General features: G+C 56.8%; 1 protein-coding gene across 1 annotated transcript; it reads right to left on the bottom strand.

The window, feature by feature from the left end:
* Positions 1 to 2,967: 2,967 nt before the first annotated feature.
* Positions 2,968 to 15,776, bottom strand: LOC122370148 (protein bric-a-brac 1-like). The gene is made up of 8 exons (XM_043345510.1): positions 15,762 to 15,776; positions 11,433 to 11,765; positions 10,632 to 11,102; positions 10,163 to 10,379; positions 8,733 to 8,851; positions 7,754 to 7,873; positions 6,411 to 6,556; positions 2,968 to 4,158 (listed from the first exon to the last, which is right to left on the bottom strand). Exons 2-8 carry the CDS (start codon positions 11,745 to 11,747, stop codon positions 3,951 to 3,953), a joined length of 1,596 nt encoding a protein of 531 aa, XP_043201445.1. The 5' UTR covers positions 11,748 to 11,765; positions 15,762 to 15,776; the 3' UTR covers positions 2,968 to 3,950.
* Positions 15,777 to 16,038: the final 262 nt, after the last annotated feature.

The raw sequence follows: 16,038 nt of genomic DNA, 5'->3' as shown, positions 1-16,038 counted from the left end.
CTTGCGTTAAGGACGCGCGGTTTTCCGTTCTCGGTGCCTGGTGGTCCCGTCACCAGTAATTGGTGCGTCACTCAGCGTCAGCAACATTTCTGGGACCTGTGACGCCTGTATCATTGTTTGACGAGACGACGTCTGTCGGGGCGTGTCTGACAACATGCCCTGATCGGTGGTCTCTTGACGGGTCTCTTCCTGATTAGGCGACGCGCACCACTGTTTTATTTACGATACACGGTATTCTGCGATACAAATTGGGTCGCAGCTTGCCACATTTAGGCATCCCGTATCTGAGTTTACGATTACTCAGTTCTCAGGTTATAAGGTGGGATTTCAGTAAATGGTAACGGGCCAGCAACGCAGTGCCAGTGTCAATGATCCCACTCTGCCCAGTTACATACAGCATCAAACACGGCACCCTCGTCACCTCTGTGTATGGCGACCGTTCTGCCACAGCACAGCATTTCACAGCCTCCATGGATTCGGTCATTGACCTCACCAGCACCACGCGGAACACCTGTCCCTCCGTCAGCAGTAACGGGCACACGGACACGGGTTCCTCCGTCAGCAATCACGGGCACACGGACACGGGTTCCTCCGTCAGCAATCACGGGCACACGGTTCCTCCGTCACCGATCACACGGGTCCCTCCGTCAGCAGTTACAGGCACGCGGGTCCGTCCGTCAGCAATCACGGGCGCGCGGACACGGGTTCCTCCGTCAGCAATCAAAGGCACGCGGGTCCCTCCGTCAGCAATCACGGACACACGGTTCCTCCGTCAGCAGTTACGGGCACACGGGTTCCTCAGCAACCACAGGCACACGGTCCCTCCGTGACCGATCACACGGGTCCCTCCTTCAGCAATCACGGGCACACCGTCCCCCTTCATCACCAATCTCACGGGCTACATCAGGCCATATGCGGACCGGATCACGCATCAGCCAGTCACTGAATACGCTCACAGAGCCTTTCGTCTCACTGCACACGGCCACAGATATCCCTCGGTCACCGGGCCACCAGTCGGTCGGTGGCCGACTCGCCCGTCTGCGCCCGGCCGGAGGCGGTCAGGAGGACCATCTCTGTGCCGGCGGCGGTCTCCTCCATGGCGCTGTAGGGTAGCTGGCGGTCGCCGCCGTCGGTCGGCTGCAGCGAGTGGTAGTAGCGCAGCACGGCCGCCAGCGTGAGCAGCAGGTAGCCCAGCGCCAGCAGCGCCACGGCCAGGTGCCAGCCGCAGCCGGGCCAGGCCGAGCAGCTGGCGTAGAGCGCCGCCGCCGTCAGCACGGCCAGCCACGTGAGGCCGGCCAGCAGCAGCGGCCGCCGCCGGCTGGCCACGCCCACCGTCAGCGCCGAGCTGGCCACCAGGTGTACGCCGGCGGCCACCAGCAGCGCGGTGCGCGCCGCCGCGCCCGTCACCAGCGCGCCGCCCAGCGCCGCCAGCGAGCCCAGCAGCAGCAGCAGCAGCGCGCCGACCAGCGCCAGCGAGCGGCGCACCGTGCCGCGGTCGGCTCCCATCGCATCGGAGGGAAGCGCCCGGTCAGAGCTCTGTCAGTGAAGGGCCGGGCACGGATCCGAGACTCCGAAACGCTGGAAGGCGAAGTTTTGGTCTCGATTTGAGGGACCAAGAGTCCGGCGCCGTCTATTCAACTCTTCGCTTCCGTCAGCAGCGCAGACACCTACCGTCGTCACGGAGTGATGGACGCCTCCCACGCGCGACAGACTCGCTCAATGACACACCTCTGACGGACTCACTAGCGCCTCTGAAGGACACACGAACGCACTGCGCGCAAACACTCCAACGAAAACTGATGCACGCTGCCGGCCCAGCTCGCCGCTGTTTATGTTTCAGTCTGCGCCGCCACTGCAGAACGGTTCGTCGAACGGACTGGTGCGGCTGTACGGCGGATCGTCGAACGATGGGCCTGTCCGCAGCACCGTCCCGGGGCTAACTGTGCAGCCGACTGGGGCAGGCTGCGCCGTGGCGTTATACCAGTGACGCTCCAAAACCGGTTGAGTTCTTACGGGCTGAGTTTGCCAGTTTCCTGTATCGCAACCGCGCCATGTCGGCGACCGGACACTCCCACGGCCAGTTTTTGCCCAAAGTACCGCCTCAGCTGCGATGGTAGTGTCCTGTTCAGTCGCTGATCTTGTCGACTCCAAGTCCAGGGCGTCGACACGTTACCAAGACAATCGAGCTCCATGTGACCCAGTAGAGAAAAATTCAAGCCCCACAGCGAAATTCCAGAACAAGTAAATCCCAGGAGCCGCTGGTTATCGTCACAAGTGCTCAGTTCCAGGTAGCACACTGATGGGACACTGGCGAAGCCATCCGGCGCGTTACAGGGCGAACCCCGCCAGGGGCGGGGTTCGCCCTGTAACGCGCCCTGGCAGGTCATTCCTATCTGGTGTTCCCCCATATCCCTAACGCTCTCCAAAGGCAGCGGTCACGGCTCGACTGGTGCATTTATTGCTGGCACGGCGCGGTGTGTGCGCGGTGGCGGCCGGTGGCCGGCGGCACAGCGCGCTCCTCTCGCCACTGGACACACGCAGCTCACGGGAGATCAGATTGTCATACACGGCGCGGGCGCGGTGAACGGCGGGCCCGGCACGGGCACCAGCCACGGATATAGGGGGGGGGGGGGGGGGCGACCGGTCACAGACGCACAGCAAAACCGACCGGTATACGAGCCACCCAGCCGGACCGATATCAAACAAACAGACAGTGTAACGACTTTCAGAAGTGACTTTTCTGAGAGCCCGCTACGTCCAATGAATAATCTTTACAGAGACATTGCGTCGGTGTCACCTTATACCGATCGGCTTTGCTGCGCAGCATTGACGCCAGGTCAGCCACAATTGAACGGCTATGGCCAACGAACGAAAACATTACCGAGATCTAACTGATTAGGGCGTTTCTGCCAGTAATGGGGGCCGGAAAAAAAACAGTGACAGGGCACAGGGAAGACGCAGTCAAAATACTCAATTCATGGGCGAGCACACATACAAAGTTCATCGAAACACCACCCGGCGCTGGGGCTGGGAGCAGCCGGAACAACGCAGAGCTATCAACACTCAAAGGGAGGGAGAGAAAACCACAAATTACAACCAAATATGCACCCACGCATGGATTCAGTAGGAAAGAAGGGCGCCGGCGGCCTCTGCCTCGCGGGCGCCGCGGTGGCGCACGCACATCATAGGTTATACACAGACACGAGATAACATGTATGTATAGTGAGCCGGCGGCCCGGGCCGGGTCAGCCGACCGGAGGTAGGCTGACCCGCTGAGCCCGCGCGCGGCACAAACATCCGATAAACACTTCACAACGGCACGTCATACACACATGGCGGGCGGGCGGGTGGGCGGGGCGCCCGGCCCTGGAATGTAGCTGATACTCGTCTGCGGAATGAGCGCCGGCACGGCGTGCATGATTATGTACAGGGCGCCACGGAGGCGCGGTTCTCTCTCTGGCACACTCGCCGGGAATACTTCTCTGACCCGGCTGGCGCCGCTATAAGTACTTGGCAAACCCCCGCTCACGCAGACCCGCTCTATAAGTACGCGGCCGCCGCGCGGACCGGCCGAGCCGACACCCGGCCGGACATAAATACATAGGACACGACCGACGGCTGGGCGAGCGGCCTCACAGTAACGGCAATATATACTGACCTGAAACTTGGACTCAGATCTAAAGCATCTGTCTCGCGCTCTCGGCACTAGCTGTTAGACCTCCGTACAATACCCCTACGCACTGTTAGCTGTGCTACTCACAAGCGGTACGCCCTACACGGCATAGCGACCAGAACTCGTATTTTGTCGGGGCTCCGCGACCCCTCACACTGCTCTCGGGAGCTCTCCAGCCCTCAGATCTTGCCGCGCTCGGCGCGCGGCTGTTGGCACATGGCACGTGGCCCGGCTGTCCCCGCCCGTCCGCCGGGGGCGGGGGCGGGGGCGGGGGCGGCTACACGTCGGCGCTGCACTGCGGCGTGACGGCGCGTGGCGAGCCCAGTCCGCCCAGCCAGCCCAGGCCCACGCCGGCCGTCGGCGGGTCGGAGCGCTCCCGGCCGTCGCGCTCCCAGTCCTCGTCGCCGCGGCCGCCCGACGAGCTGTACTCGAGCTTCACCATCGTCGGCAGAGACGTGTCCTTGTCCTTCTTCTTGCGCGCGTACCTGCCCGGGGCGAGAGGGGGGCAGAGGTCAGCACGGGTCACGGTCAGAGGTCAGCACGGGTCACGGTCAGAGGTCAGCACGGGGTCACGGTCAGAAGGCGGGAAGGGACAGTCATCACAGTCCGAGGTCAGCACGGGGTCAAGATCAGAGGGCGGGAAGGGGCAGAGGTCAGCATTGGGTCACGGTCAGAGGGTGGAGAGGGGATAGAGACAGAGGTCAGCACGGGGTCACGGGGTCACTGTTAGAGCCAGAGGTCAGCACAGGGTCACGGACAGACGGTGGGGAGAGGACAGAGGTCAGCATGGGGTCACAGGAGGAGGGCGAAAAGGGACAGGTACCAGCATAAGGTCACGGTCAGAGCGTGGAGAGGGGATAGAGGTCAGCACCGGGTCACGGTCGGGGATGTGCTGGCGGCCGGCATGTCTATTACACATATTTAAGGATCGTGTTGCAAGTATCGCAGCCGTCAAGGAGCGAGTAGGAAAAATACGGATTACACTTCGAGGTTTGGAAACACGAGAACACTGGTTATTAGTAAACTGTAAATGAGCCTCTAAACTGCGCTTGCTAACGTTGTGAGCCGCATATGCTTTACTTTTGACATTAGAGTTTAAACAACTGATAGCAATTATGAAGGACAGCTACAGCCTACAATAGTAGGTACACATCGTCTTAAACAGCTACATCAGCAAAAGCACATGAAATAAAGGAAGCAATAGCGACAAAATAAAAAAGAACAAAATATATGCTACCTGTTACGCGGCTAGGAAGTACAGGCCGTATCACCCGCTGTGCTGTTGGCGGTAATTGCCCAGCTCAGGAGCCGCTACGACTCGCTCGCTACGGCGGCGGCTACTGGACTCTACTCGACTCTACTCACCTCGGCAGAGTGGCCAACGCCGCCGCTCTGCCGCTGTCACTGCTACTGACCAACTACACTACACCGCCCGGGCGACCGGCCCGCTGCCGCGCGGCTACCGGCCAACTACACTGCCCGGGCGACTGGCCTGGCGGACCCACTGACTGTTCAGCACCGCGCGACTTCTGGGCCACTACACTACACTGCCCGGGCGACTGGCCTGGCGGGCTCGCTGACTTCTGGGCCACTACACTACACTGCCCGGGCGACTGGCCTGGCGGGCTGGCTGACTGTTCAGCACCGCGCGACTTCTGGGCCACTACACTACACTGCCCGGGCGACTGGCCTGGCGGGCTCGCTGACTTCTGGGCCACTACACTACACTGCCCGGGCGACTGGCCCACCGGACCCGCTGACTGTTCAGCACCGCGCGACTTCTGGGCCACTACACTACACTGCCCGGGCGACTGGCCTGGCGGGCTCGCTGTCTGTCCAGCACCACGCGACTTCTGGGCCACTACACTACACTGCCCGGGCAGCTAGCCTGGCGGGCCCGCTGACTGTCAAGCACCGCGCGACTTCTGGGCCACTACACTACACCGCCCGGGCGACTGGCCTGCCGGGCCCGCTGTCTGTCCAGCACCACGCGACTTTTGGGCCACTACACTACACCGCCCGGGCGACTGGCCTGCCGGGCTCGCTGACTTCTGGGCCACTACACTACACTGCCCGGGCGACTGGCCTGGCGGGCTGGCTGACTGTCCAGCACCGCGCGACTTCTGGGCCACTACACTACACTGCCCGGGCGACTGGCCCACCGGACCCGCTGACTGTTCAGCACCGCGCGACTTCTGGGCCACTACACTACACTGCCCGGGCAGCTAGCCTGGCGGGCCCGCTGACTGTCAAGCACCGCGCGACTTCTGGGCCACTACACTACACCGCCCGGGCGACTGGCCTGCCGGGCCCGCTGTCTGTCCAGCACCACGCGACTTTTGGGCCACTACACTACACCGCCCGGGCGACTGGCCTGCCGGGCTCGCTGACTTCTGGGCCACTACACTACACTGCCCGGGCGACTGGCCTGGCGGGCTGGCTGACTGTCCAGCACCGCGCGACTTCTGGACCACTACACTACACTGCCCGGGCGACCGGCCCGGCGGGCCCGCTGCCGCGCGGCTACCGGCCAACTACACTGACCGGCAGCTAGCCCGACGACCCCCTGGCTGTCCAAACGTGTCCAGGCCAGCTAACCACAGCCACTGGACGTGACCGAGTCACTACCACGGCGCCCGGCTACGACCGAGCCCGTCTAGTGTCTATGTGCTCTGAGCTGCTCGGACCGCCGCGCGGCGGCCGGTACCTACCGTGTCGGTGGCGCGATACCCTGTACCTGTACCTGAGGTCGCGGTTCCACTTGTCGATCTTCATCTTACAGCGCACCCAGAGGTCGTCGCGTGCAAACTGGTCCTCGCGGTCCACCTTGCTGACATGGAACACGATCGACTTGATCAGGTCCATCTTCTCCCGGTCAAAGATCTGCCGAGCACAAATACACAGAGAGGTGAAGGTAACACTACTGGAAGTCACCTACTGAGCGGCCGCTCAATGGCATGTAACTAGTAAAAATGTCGTTAGCGCTCGCTTACGTTAAGGTTATACGGTGACGCCCCAGGGCTTTTAAATATGCACAAACACGCGCGTTACATCCAATCAACTGGCACTACAGCAAGTTTTCGTCGCCATAACGCCTCTAACAAAACACCTAACAGTGAACCTCGACTATCGATAATCCTTGGAACATGAAAATATATACCAACATTTGAGCTTGAACTTGAAAAATAAATGACAACCGAACATAAATCAAAACACTCAGACAACACGGTGTGAATCAATATACAATATGGTTTGCGTGTTTCGCCTGGACAAGGTCACTAAACAACTGATAATCCGAGCTGTAATCGTCGCTGACGCGTCTCGCTGTCGATCTGCTGTTGTTTGTTAATTGGGGCTTATAGACACGCCGGCCACTCATCAATGACGTCAGTCCGCCATCAGCTGCCGTTCCAGTTTCCATCAGGGCCAGCCGCGGCGGCTGTCAGCTGCATCACGTGCCCCCTGCACACGGCTCACGTCACGAACCGGTTAGTGACTGGTCCGGCGCCGACGCGGCCCCCGCCGGCGGCGACAGCGCGTGCGACGGACACTGCGGCGGCTCTCCCTGCCCGTCTCAGTGACCTTGACACTAAACCGGGCCGAGCGGGCGGCGGGCACCGCGCGAGCGCCGCTGAAAAGGCCGGCGGCGGCGGCGCAGATCGGCCGTCGGCCGCCGCCGGCCGGGAAGCACGCTCCGACGACGCGTCACACACACTGCGCCGCGGCGACACACTGAGCAGGGGACCGGGCCCGCGCCGAGCACCGCGGCGACACACCGAGCTGGGGACCGGAGCGCCGTCTCGTCACTGTGGCCGCACCGATCACCGCGGTGGTACACTGAGCAGGGGACCGGAGCGCCGTCTCGTCTGGGGCCGCACCGATCACCGCGGTGGTACACTGAGCAGGGGACCGGAGCGCCATATAGTCTGGGGCCGCGCCGACCACCGCGGCGGTACACCGAGCAAAGGACCGGGGCGCCGTCTCTGGGCTCGCGCCGACAGCAGCAGCTGCGCCGAGGGAGCACGGTCTGACAACCTCATTGAGAATCGAAAGGACTTGAAGTGCGGGGCGCCGCCTCACCTGTTTCCCGTGGTCGCCGGTCGTGTTGGAGTTGATGCGCTCCTCCTCGGTGAAGAGGTTCTTCATCAGTTTGGCGGCCAGCGTCGGCACGTCCAGCATATTGCCCATGGCCTCCATCACCTGTGACACCGGCAGAGCGGCGTCAGGGACTGGGGACTGACAGGAGCGGACCTCTGTCTCCTGGGAGAGAGTAGCGTCAGCTGGGACTGGGAACCTCTGTCCACTGGGGAGGGATTAGTCAGGGACTGACGGGATCTCTGTCCACTGGGAGAGATTAGTCAGGGACTGGGGACCTCTGTCCACTGGGAGAGATTAGTCAGGGATTGACGGGACCTCTGTCCACTGGGAGAGATTAGTCAGGGACTGGAGACCTCTGTCCACTGGGAGAGATTAGTCAGGGACTGACGGGACCTCTGTCCACTGAGGGAGATTAGTCAGGGACTGACGGGATCTCTGTCCACTGAGGGAGATTAGTCGGGGACTGACGGGACCTCTGTCCACTGGGGGAGCGGCGTCAGGGACTGGGGACCTTTGTCCACTGGGAGAGATTAGTCAGGGACTGACGGGATCTCTGTCCACTGGGGTAAGAGCACCGCTCCAGCCTGAGGCAGTCGACGGGCCGGCTGCTGAGCGGTCACGCGAGGCACTCAAGCATAATCTATAATAGAGCTAAATAACGGCTGCAGAACAAAATAATTGACCGCGCAATTGAACCCTCATACCAACTACACTGTTAAGTTTAGCCCACTTTTAGTGATGACAGTGGGATAAATAACCATGTCACCCCTTTCTCTTCCCACAGAACATTGATATCTCACATTGATCATTCAGCACCGACGCCGCCTAGCGGAGGGGCGTCATGAGTCATCTAATGCCGGGTATTCCCCTGTTACACCATCCCGCGCCGGGACACTGGCGGTGCGCACTGAGCGGGCCCCTGACGGGTGAAGGCCGGCCCCGCTCCCCGGAAACACACTACCTTCTCCTCCGGCAGCAGGCTGCTCCAGCGGGGGTCCTTCCAGGGCGCGTTCTCGGTGCCACACGAGTCCATCAGTGTGCTGGCGGCTGCCTCCGAGGCCGACTGGACAGTCAGCGGCACTGGCGGGCCGGTCAGGGGAGGCGGTCAGGACGGGCACGCGGGCGGGGACGGCTGAACCGGCGGGCCGCGGACGGTCCCCTCCCGAAACACACACCGATTGAGGGTAGACCTTACGTCGTATGGTCATTCCTTTTAGGTACCGATAATTCTGAATTAAAGTTCACTTGTGTAAAGTTCACTTGGTGGTTGATAAAATAGACGCACAATGACACATTAATCTTTTGTCATTGCCACAGCCAGCACAATCTGAATAAATAGGGAAATAAGGTAGGTAAACCCCTTTTTAATGCAATGCTTCTGGCTCAATTTTTAAAGCAATCATATGGATGATCGCAACATAACTTATTTGATATAACAATGTCACAGCAACAACAATGCATATGAAAGGGATCAGCCAAACACTAATCATGCACCTAAAGCAAACTCAAGTTCAAGTGCATTGGCAACTAAATTCTAAGCATCCACGTATGACCAAAACGAATAAAAATATGAACGTGCACACACATCCAATCACGGTACGAAAACTGGAGGAAAATAAAGAAGGCGGAAGTTAATGTAACTCAGTAAAACGCACACACTGTAAGTCGGAACTCAGGAGCTAAATGCGCAACATCCGCGTCTCATATTCTGTAAACTAGCATGCACAATCTCGACAGGCAGTCTTACTTCACACGACTATCGGGAGAGCTGAAAAACAGAGTAGTGCTGGTCAGAGACTTTCTCGGTTTATTACAGCCGCACTGGTATCCAGGAGTGTCCCAGGATAACGGTCACCACCACCTCTCGAGATATGATACATTATCTGCAGCTGGAAACGGAACTCTTCAGTCAGGAACAGCAGGGTAAAAACGACACACCCTTCCTACATCGCGAAATAACGTACAAGCTGCCAGGAGCTGCTGCAGCTCAATGGAGGTCTCACGGATTTTTCATCTATCGGACTAAAATGCTGTGATACAGCAAACGTGACGGTACAATAATTTAACCTTCCAAGGTCGATCAGAATCCCAGACCCTACCAGCTGCCAGTGGCGCTCCCCGGGAGTCGTGCCTCCCCCACCTACCCGCCGCTGCTCCCCAGCCTCCCCACCTCCCTCAGGGCTACCCCCGTACGCTCACCTGACGCCCCCACCTACCCGCCGCTGCTCCCCAGCCTCCCCACCTCCCTCAGGGCCGTCCCCCGTCCGCTCATCTGACGCCCCCAGCCTCCCCACCTCCCTCAGTGCCGCCCCGTCCGCTCACTTGACGCCCCCAGCCTCCCGCCACCGCTACCCCCAGCCTCCCCACCTCAGGGCCGCCCGCGTCGCTCACCTGCCGGCGGCGACGTGTCGCGCCGCTCCGGCTCGGCCGGCGCCGGCGGCCCGTCCTGTGTCGTCTCGCCGCTGACTAGCTCGATGTCCTCCTCGAGCCGGCGCTGGGCGCTCAGAGCCGAGTCCTCCCCCTCCTCCTCCTCTCCGTCCTCCTCCGGCGCCTCCGGCTCCTCATCGTCCCCGCTGACCGGCTCCGGCTTCGGGGAAACCATCGCCTCCTGGGACACGAGCAAATGACGCATTAATTATGAAACGCGCAACACAGCACGGAAGAACCGCGTGGGATAGCTTGACCGCCTAAGAATTAAGTTTTCATAAACGGAAGTTTTTTTCACAACTTTTTTGCAGTATGTAAATCACTCTCACGGTTGCAAGTTTTGAAATAACTACTTTCAACTCATTTATTCTCCAACAACATGCCACGCTCAACAATCCAATAGCGATCGTTGCCACTCTCGCCTGGCACTCACCTCCTGTTCGGGCTGTTCGGGCTGCTCCGCCGGCTGCTCGGCCGGCTCCTCCATCGGCTCCTCCGCCGGCTCAACCTTCAGCTGCAGCGGCTCCGGCTCCGGCTGCTCCACCTCCGGCTCGGCGGGCGCCGCGTGCGCTGGAGCGCGCGACTTTCGCCGCTTGGCCGACTCGCGTGGCGGTGTGCCAGGCTCGTCTCGCTCGTGGGCCGGCTCCGGCGAGCGGCGCTTGGTGGGCGCGGCCGGGGCCGGCGCCCAGGCCGTGGACCCGGCGGCGGTGGCGGCGGCGGGGGCCGGCCGCGCCGCGGGCGTCACCACGCTGGCCGCCGCCGCCGCCGCCGGGATCAGCGGCGGGATCGGCGCCACGTCCGTGCCCGTCGGCTCGCGGCCGTGGCTGTCATGTTCGGGCGACGCCGCCGACTTTGGCTTGCCGCTAGTCTCCGTCAGACCTTTGATACGCAGCGTCTCGGCCACCTGACACCGGGGACGAGCACGCGTGTCAGCGCAGCGAACGGAGCAAAGTACAGCACTAGTTAACACTGAACAGTTATGAAGCAAAATGATCCCTAAATTACATAAATTATAAAACTCTTACAGAATTCATCAAATAAACAAAAACACCCACGCATATGAAGTCTCGGGCGAATACACACAGTTCAAGGTTCCAGTCGCAACCAAAGCGCAGGATCAGCACTCAGTAGTCAGTAATGCAGTTCATGTTCCAACAGTTCAATCTTAAGTAAGTCTAAGAGGCTAACACCCTCCCCTTCCCTGCCGCGGCTGTCCTGTGCAGCGTGCGCTCACCTTGAGAAAGCACTGTAGCTGGTTCTGCGGCAGTCGTATCTCGCCGCTGTACATGAACTTGATGAGCGCCTGCGCCACCGAGTGCGGGATGTCGTGCAGGATGATGATGGGGTGCGAGTGCGGGTGCGCCGTCAGCAGCGTCTCGAAGTAGGTGGAGCACGCCGACAGCACCAGCCGGTGGCACTGCAGCTGCCGGTTCTCCACCGACAGCGTCACGTCCGCGAACGCGCAGTCGTCCAGCAGTCGCCGGAACACGTCCTGGATCGTGCTCGAGAAACTGTGCCACTTGAGCACGTACTCGCGCTCCGTGCCCATGGCGACCACACGTCTCGCCTGCCGGAGTCGGAAGGAGCGGGTCAGGGCGGGTCCTCGGACCGGCGACACCACGGACTCGGCGGCGACCACCGCCCAGCCGCGACAGACAGAGGTCGCGGTCCGTCCAGTAGCGGACTCACGGCGGTGATAGCCTGGGCTCGAGCCGCTCCGACGGCCTGGACTGAAAACGGCGGATGTAATGGTTCTGGACTGAAACAATGTCTGCTCGGTAGCATCCATCACTTATTGAAGCTAACTTCATGATAAGGGGGAGAAGGCAGACCAGGACCCACTGCCTAGCTCCATTACCAGTGAGTCTAAAAAAAGGATCAACATTAGTCTAGATATCTAGACTATCTTGCTTATCTAGGTCCTCTTGATGGTGAAAGGTTATTTGAATTGTGTACTCAAAAGCTACAGAGCAGAATTTACTGCAGTAATTAGGCTTCAAAAGCTATTTCATAGTTTTTTTCATAGTTTCATACTATTTTCATGCTAGTTCATAATCATTGAAAAAAATAGTTTCAAATGCATAGTGAAAACAGCATGCTGCAAATGATGACTGGTGGTGACTAGCTGGTGCATGCGATTAGTTAATACAACATTAGAATTTAGAAGCATCATCTCAGGGTATCATTTGTCCCATATATTGTACTACCAACCAGCCACGCATACCTATTTCATCTGTAAATAAATGGACAGGCTGCTACAAACAATTTTGTTAAACCTCTTGCTGTACAAAGAGTATCTACCATTCATCACGGTGACTATAAATACGGTGATCTCATCTGGATTTGGTCACGTGATCATTTTCGACCGCAGCGCACGTGCAGTTGTGGCGAGGGCACTTCCAGAAATTCTGGATCCATGCGATTTTGGAGCCAATGTAAAGTCTATGGGGAAATGGTTCATTTTTATTTGTTTTTCTTATCACGCCTAAACTTTCAAGTTTTTCTCAAAGATACACCCTGATTCATGTGTAGAATTGATTGGTCTTTCATATGGTATCAATTTTAGATTTTTATCGGATAATTTCAAAAACTACTTACCATTTAAACTACAAAAAGACGTGATTGCGGCTAAGCATTGCGACAGCCATGTCATGTCATTGGGAAATTACGATTTCTTGTGCATCTTCATTTTAACTGTTCTCGAAGCCAGTACCTACTGGATGATTGATGCGTAGAATTTGTTGAACTTTTGTCTTTTGTCACTGTTAATGCCTTTATGAAATAATTCATCAAATCATTTCGCCCCGGCCGACATGAACGCCGCTGTGAGCCGGTTTTGGCGTCGGGGAGAGAGAGAGAGAGAGAGAGAGAGAGAGAGAGAGAGAGAGAGAGAGAGAGAGAGAGAGAGAGAGAGAGAGAGAGAGAGAGAGAGAGAGAGAGGGGACGGGGACGGGGAAGGGGGCGGGGGCGGGGACGGGGACGGGGACGGGGACGGGGACGGGGACGGGGACGGGGACGGGGACGGGGACGGGGACGGGGACGGGGACGGGGACGGGGAGGGAGAGAGAGAGAGAGAGAGAGAGAGAGAGAGAGAGAGAGAGAGAGAGAGAGAGAGAGAGAGAGAGAGAGAGAGAGAGAGAGAGAGAGAGAGAGAGAGAGAGAGAGAGAGAGAGAGAGAGAGAGAGAGAGAGAGAGAGAGAGAGAGAGAGAGAGAGAGAGAGAGAGAGAGAGAGAAGACCAGGGGCCATCGGTGAGGCGGCGTACCCGCGCGGGAGCTCCACGCCAGGTACTGGGAGCGGGCTCGCCTTTCCCTCGTAGTGACCCATCAAGGCTGGGCGGCGGCGGTACTAGTTTCGCAAGGGACAGACATGGAGCGACTCGGGACTCGTCTCAGTCCGGCCGCTACCCAGCCGCCCGCCGCACCTGGCCGGGCTGCTGCTTCGCCGGCCGGGTGGCGCAGGCGGCCCTCCCGGCTCCCGCCCGTCTGGGATGCGCTCCCCAACCGCAGGGCGTCGGCGGCGCCCAAGAGGCACAAGAATAACGGCGGTGCTGCGGGCGGCTTGTGGGGTGACGGTGCCGCGCTCCTTCCCCGGCTCCTCGCCGTCCGTCCCCTCTCCCCGATGCCGTTTTCTTCCAGGGGAGGCGCCCCGGCCGCCGTGCCGGGGCGTAGCGCAGTCTGTGCTTTAAGTACAGCAAGATATTCACCCAGGCTAGATTAAGGTCACAATAACCTAGGATTAAGGGTGGCTACAGACTTTAGACTTAATGCAGACTTAACATGAAGGTATTATATATGCAACTAAATGACACACATGGTATTTGTTCTAACCTTCTCAACAGAAAGTGAACATGTCAGGACAGCACCCCTCGATGACCATTATACTCAAGGGGTGTAGGCACTGATTCCCCAGGGGTGAAGTGATAGGAGCACAAACATGAGTCACTAGTTGGCTCTGTGTCTTTCCTCCTGCAGGAAAAAATGTATGTGTGATGCCCAATGTGAGGTAACTGCATATTATAAAGCTGGAAATATTGTACAAAGTTATGACAACACAAGCAAACTATGCATGTTACTGCTCTTGTTATTGCTATATTGATATGAGACCTCACAAGACACAAAAATATGCATGGTAAAAAAGGGAGCAACAATACATTTCAAATGTAGCTTGTCATTAAAATGATCATGAATTTCACTACATCAAAAGTGAATGAAATTAAGTGATAATCAAAGACTGGAAAAGAAGATCAGCATAACTACATAATATGTCTTGTTTCCAAAGCTAAAGTATGATCCTCAATGTTGCAAAAGTTGGTTGACTTTAACAATAACTTTGAATAAAAAAACAACATATGGTAAACAGTCACACTTCAAGGAAATCGCAAGATCCATCCAACCTTTGACATGCCCTGTTTGGAATGCTGTTAACATGCTATGATCTTCACAGAATAGGTAAAATCAACTCAAAATATTACATTCTTTTATTACAAATCATATCTTCCCATGAACTTCATTATTGTGACTGCAGAGCTCATTCAGTCAATCAGAGACTGTGCAGAGACTTCATCATTCAAACAATCAGAGAATCAATGTGCAGAGACTAACACTTTAAAAAGTAGTAACATTTCACAAACATCTTTTATGCTACAAGCTTATGCTTACCAAACACTTTTTCATGACTCAAATATGGTGGTGTTTATTTTAAGTGAAAACATTCATCCAGCACTAAGCAGATTATTTCTAAGCTCCACAAAGTCCCAATTTCTGTTATATTTCGCTTGGAGTCACTTCATAGTTTGAACTCAAAGTGCCTTGTGGATTTACCTCAGTTATGTAGGTAAATCCACAAGGATTGATTGGCTTTACCTCAGTAATGTAGCTGCTCCCTCAATTTAAGTTTCTCGTTAAATTTCATTGAGGCGTTGCAAGATGGGCTGTAGCCAAATTCACTTCCCTGTTTGGCTGATGCTCATAATACCTGAACATTTTTAATTCCAATTTTTGTAGCTGTTAACAATTGATGAAGGCCCAAGTACCTAGACAACAATGACGTTACAGAGGAAACTCCTGGCTGTGTTTCACGGGCGCGCTGGCGCTGCCAGCGCAATCTGTGAGCTAGCGTCAACCTCTGGTAGTGTTGGAGGTATAGGCTTGTTGATGTTTCTATGGAAATCAAAAGTGGCTGGCAAGTGTCGCGAAACACCACCCTTATTTTTGCACAATAATGGTGTGATAACTGTTGCTGCAAGAAAATATAAGGTGAAGTGAAGACGTGAAGTAAAATCAGGTCAGACATTAATATATACCCAAAAATAGCAGTGTATGGAGTACCTATATTCACATTACCAATAATATGATGCACAACAGGCCATAGAAAAACAGGTGAATATGGAATTGCAACCCAATTTCAATATCAACATGGCACTTGGCATTAACAGTAAAACACAAAGTTTTTGATGTTAAATCAACAGAGAAAACTCCTGAACATAAACAAAATGATCAGAATGCATAATAAGGATAAAAGTATAAATAAAAATCGACGAATCAGCCTATCATCGCCCTTACACATTCACCACTCCCCATTCCACGCACAGATTGTTTACCCCTTGGCTTACCCCGTGTTCGCAATCTCCCGGACGACGAAGATTCTAAACGCCGTCCGACCAATCACGTTCAAGATCAGCGGGGCTTGGCCGCGGTTCTCGAACGTCATTGGCCAGATTACGCAGAATCTTAGTCGTCAGCAAAACTTTGAACACGGGGTTATATTTTTCGCTATGGTAACAAAAGCGCCAGAATTGACTACCAGAATTGGATCCGAAGGTCAAATGGGTCACGTGAC

The sequence above is a fragment of the Amphibalanus amphitrite genome, unplaced genomic scaffold (genome assembly GCF_019059575.1).
Source record: "Amphibalanus amphitrite isolate SeventyFive unplaced genomic scaffold, NRLGWU_Aamphi_draft 001102F_arrow, whole genome shotgun sequence".
NCBI lineage: Eukaryota > Metazoa > Arthropoda > Thecostraca > Balanomorpha > Balanidae > Amphibalanus > Amphibalanus amphitrite.
The sequence above is the reverse complement of the archived record's forward strand: the minus strand, read 5'-3'. Positions and strand labels throughout refer to the sequence as shown.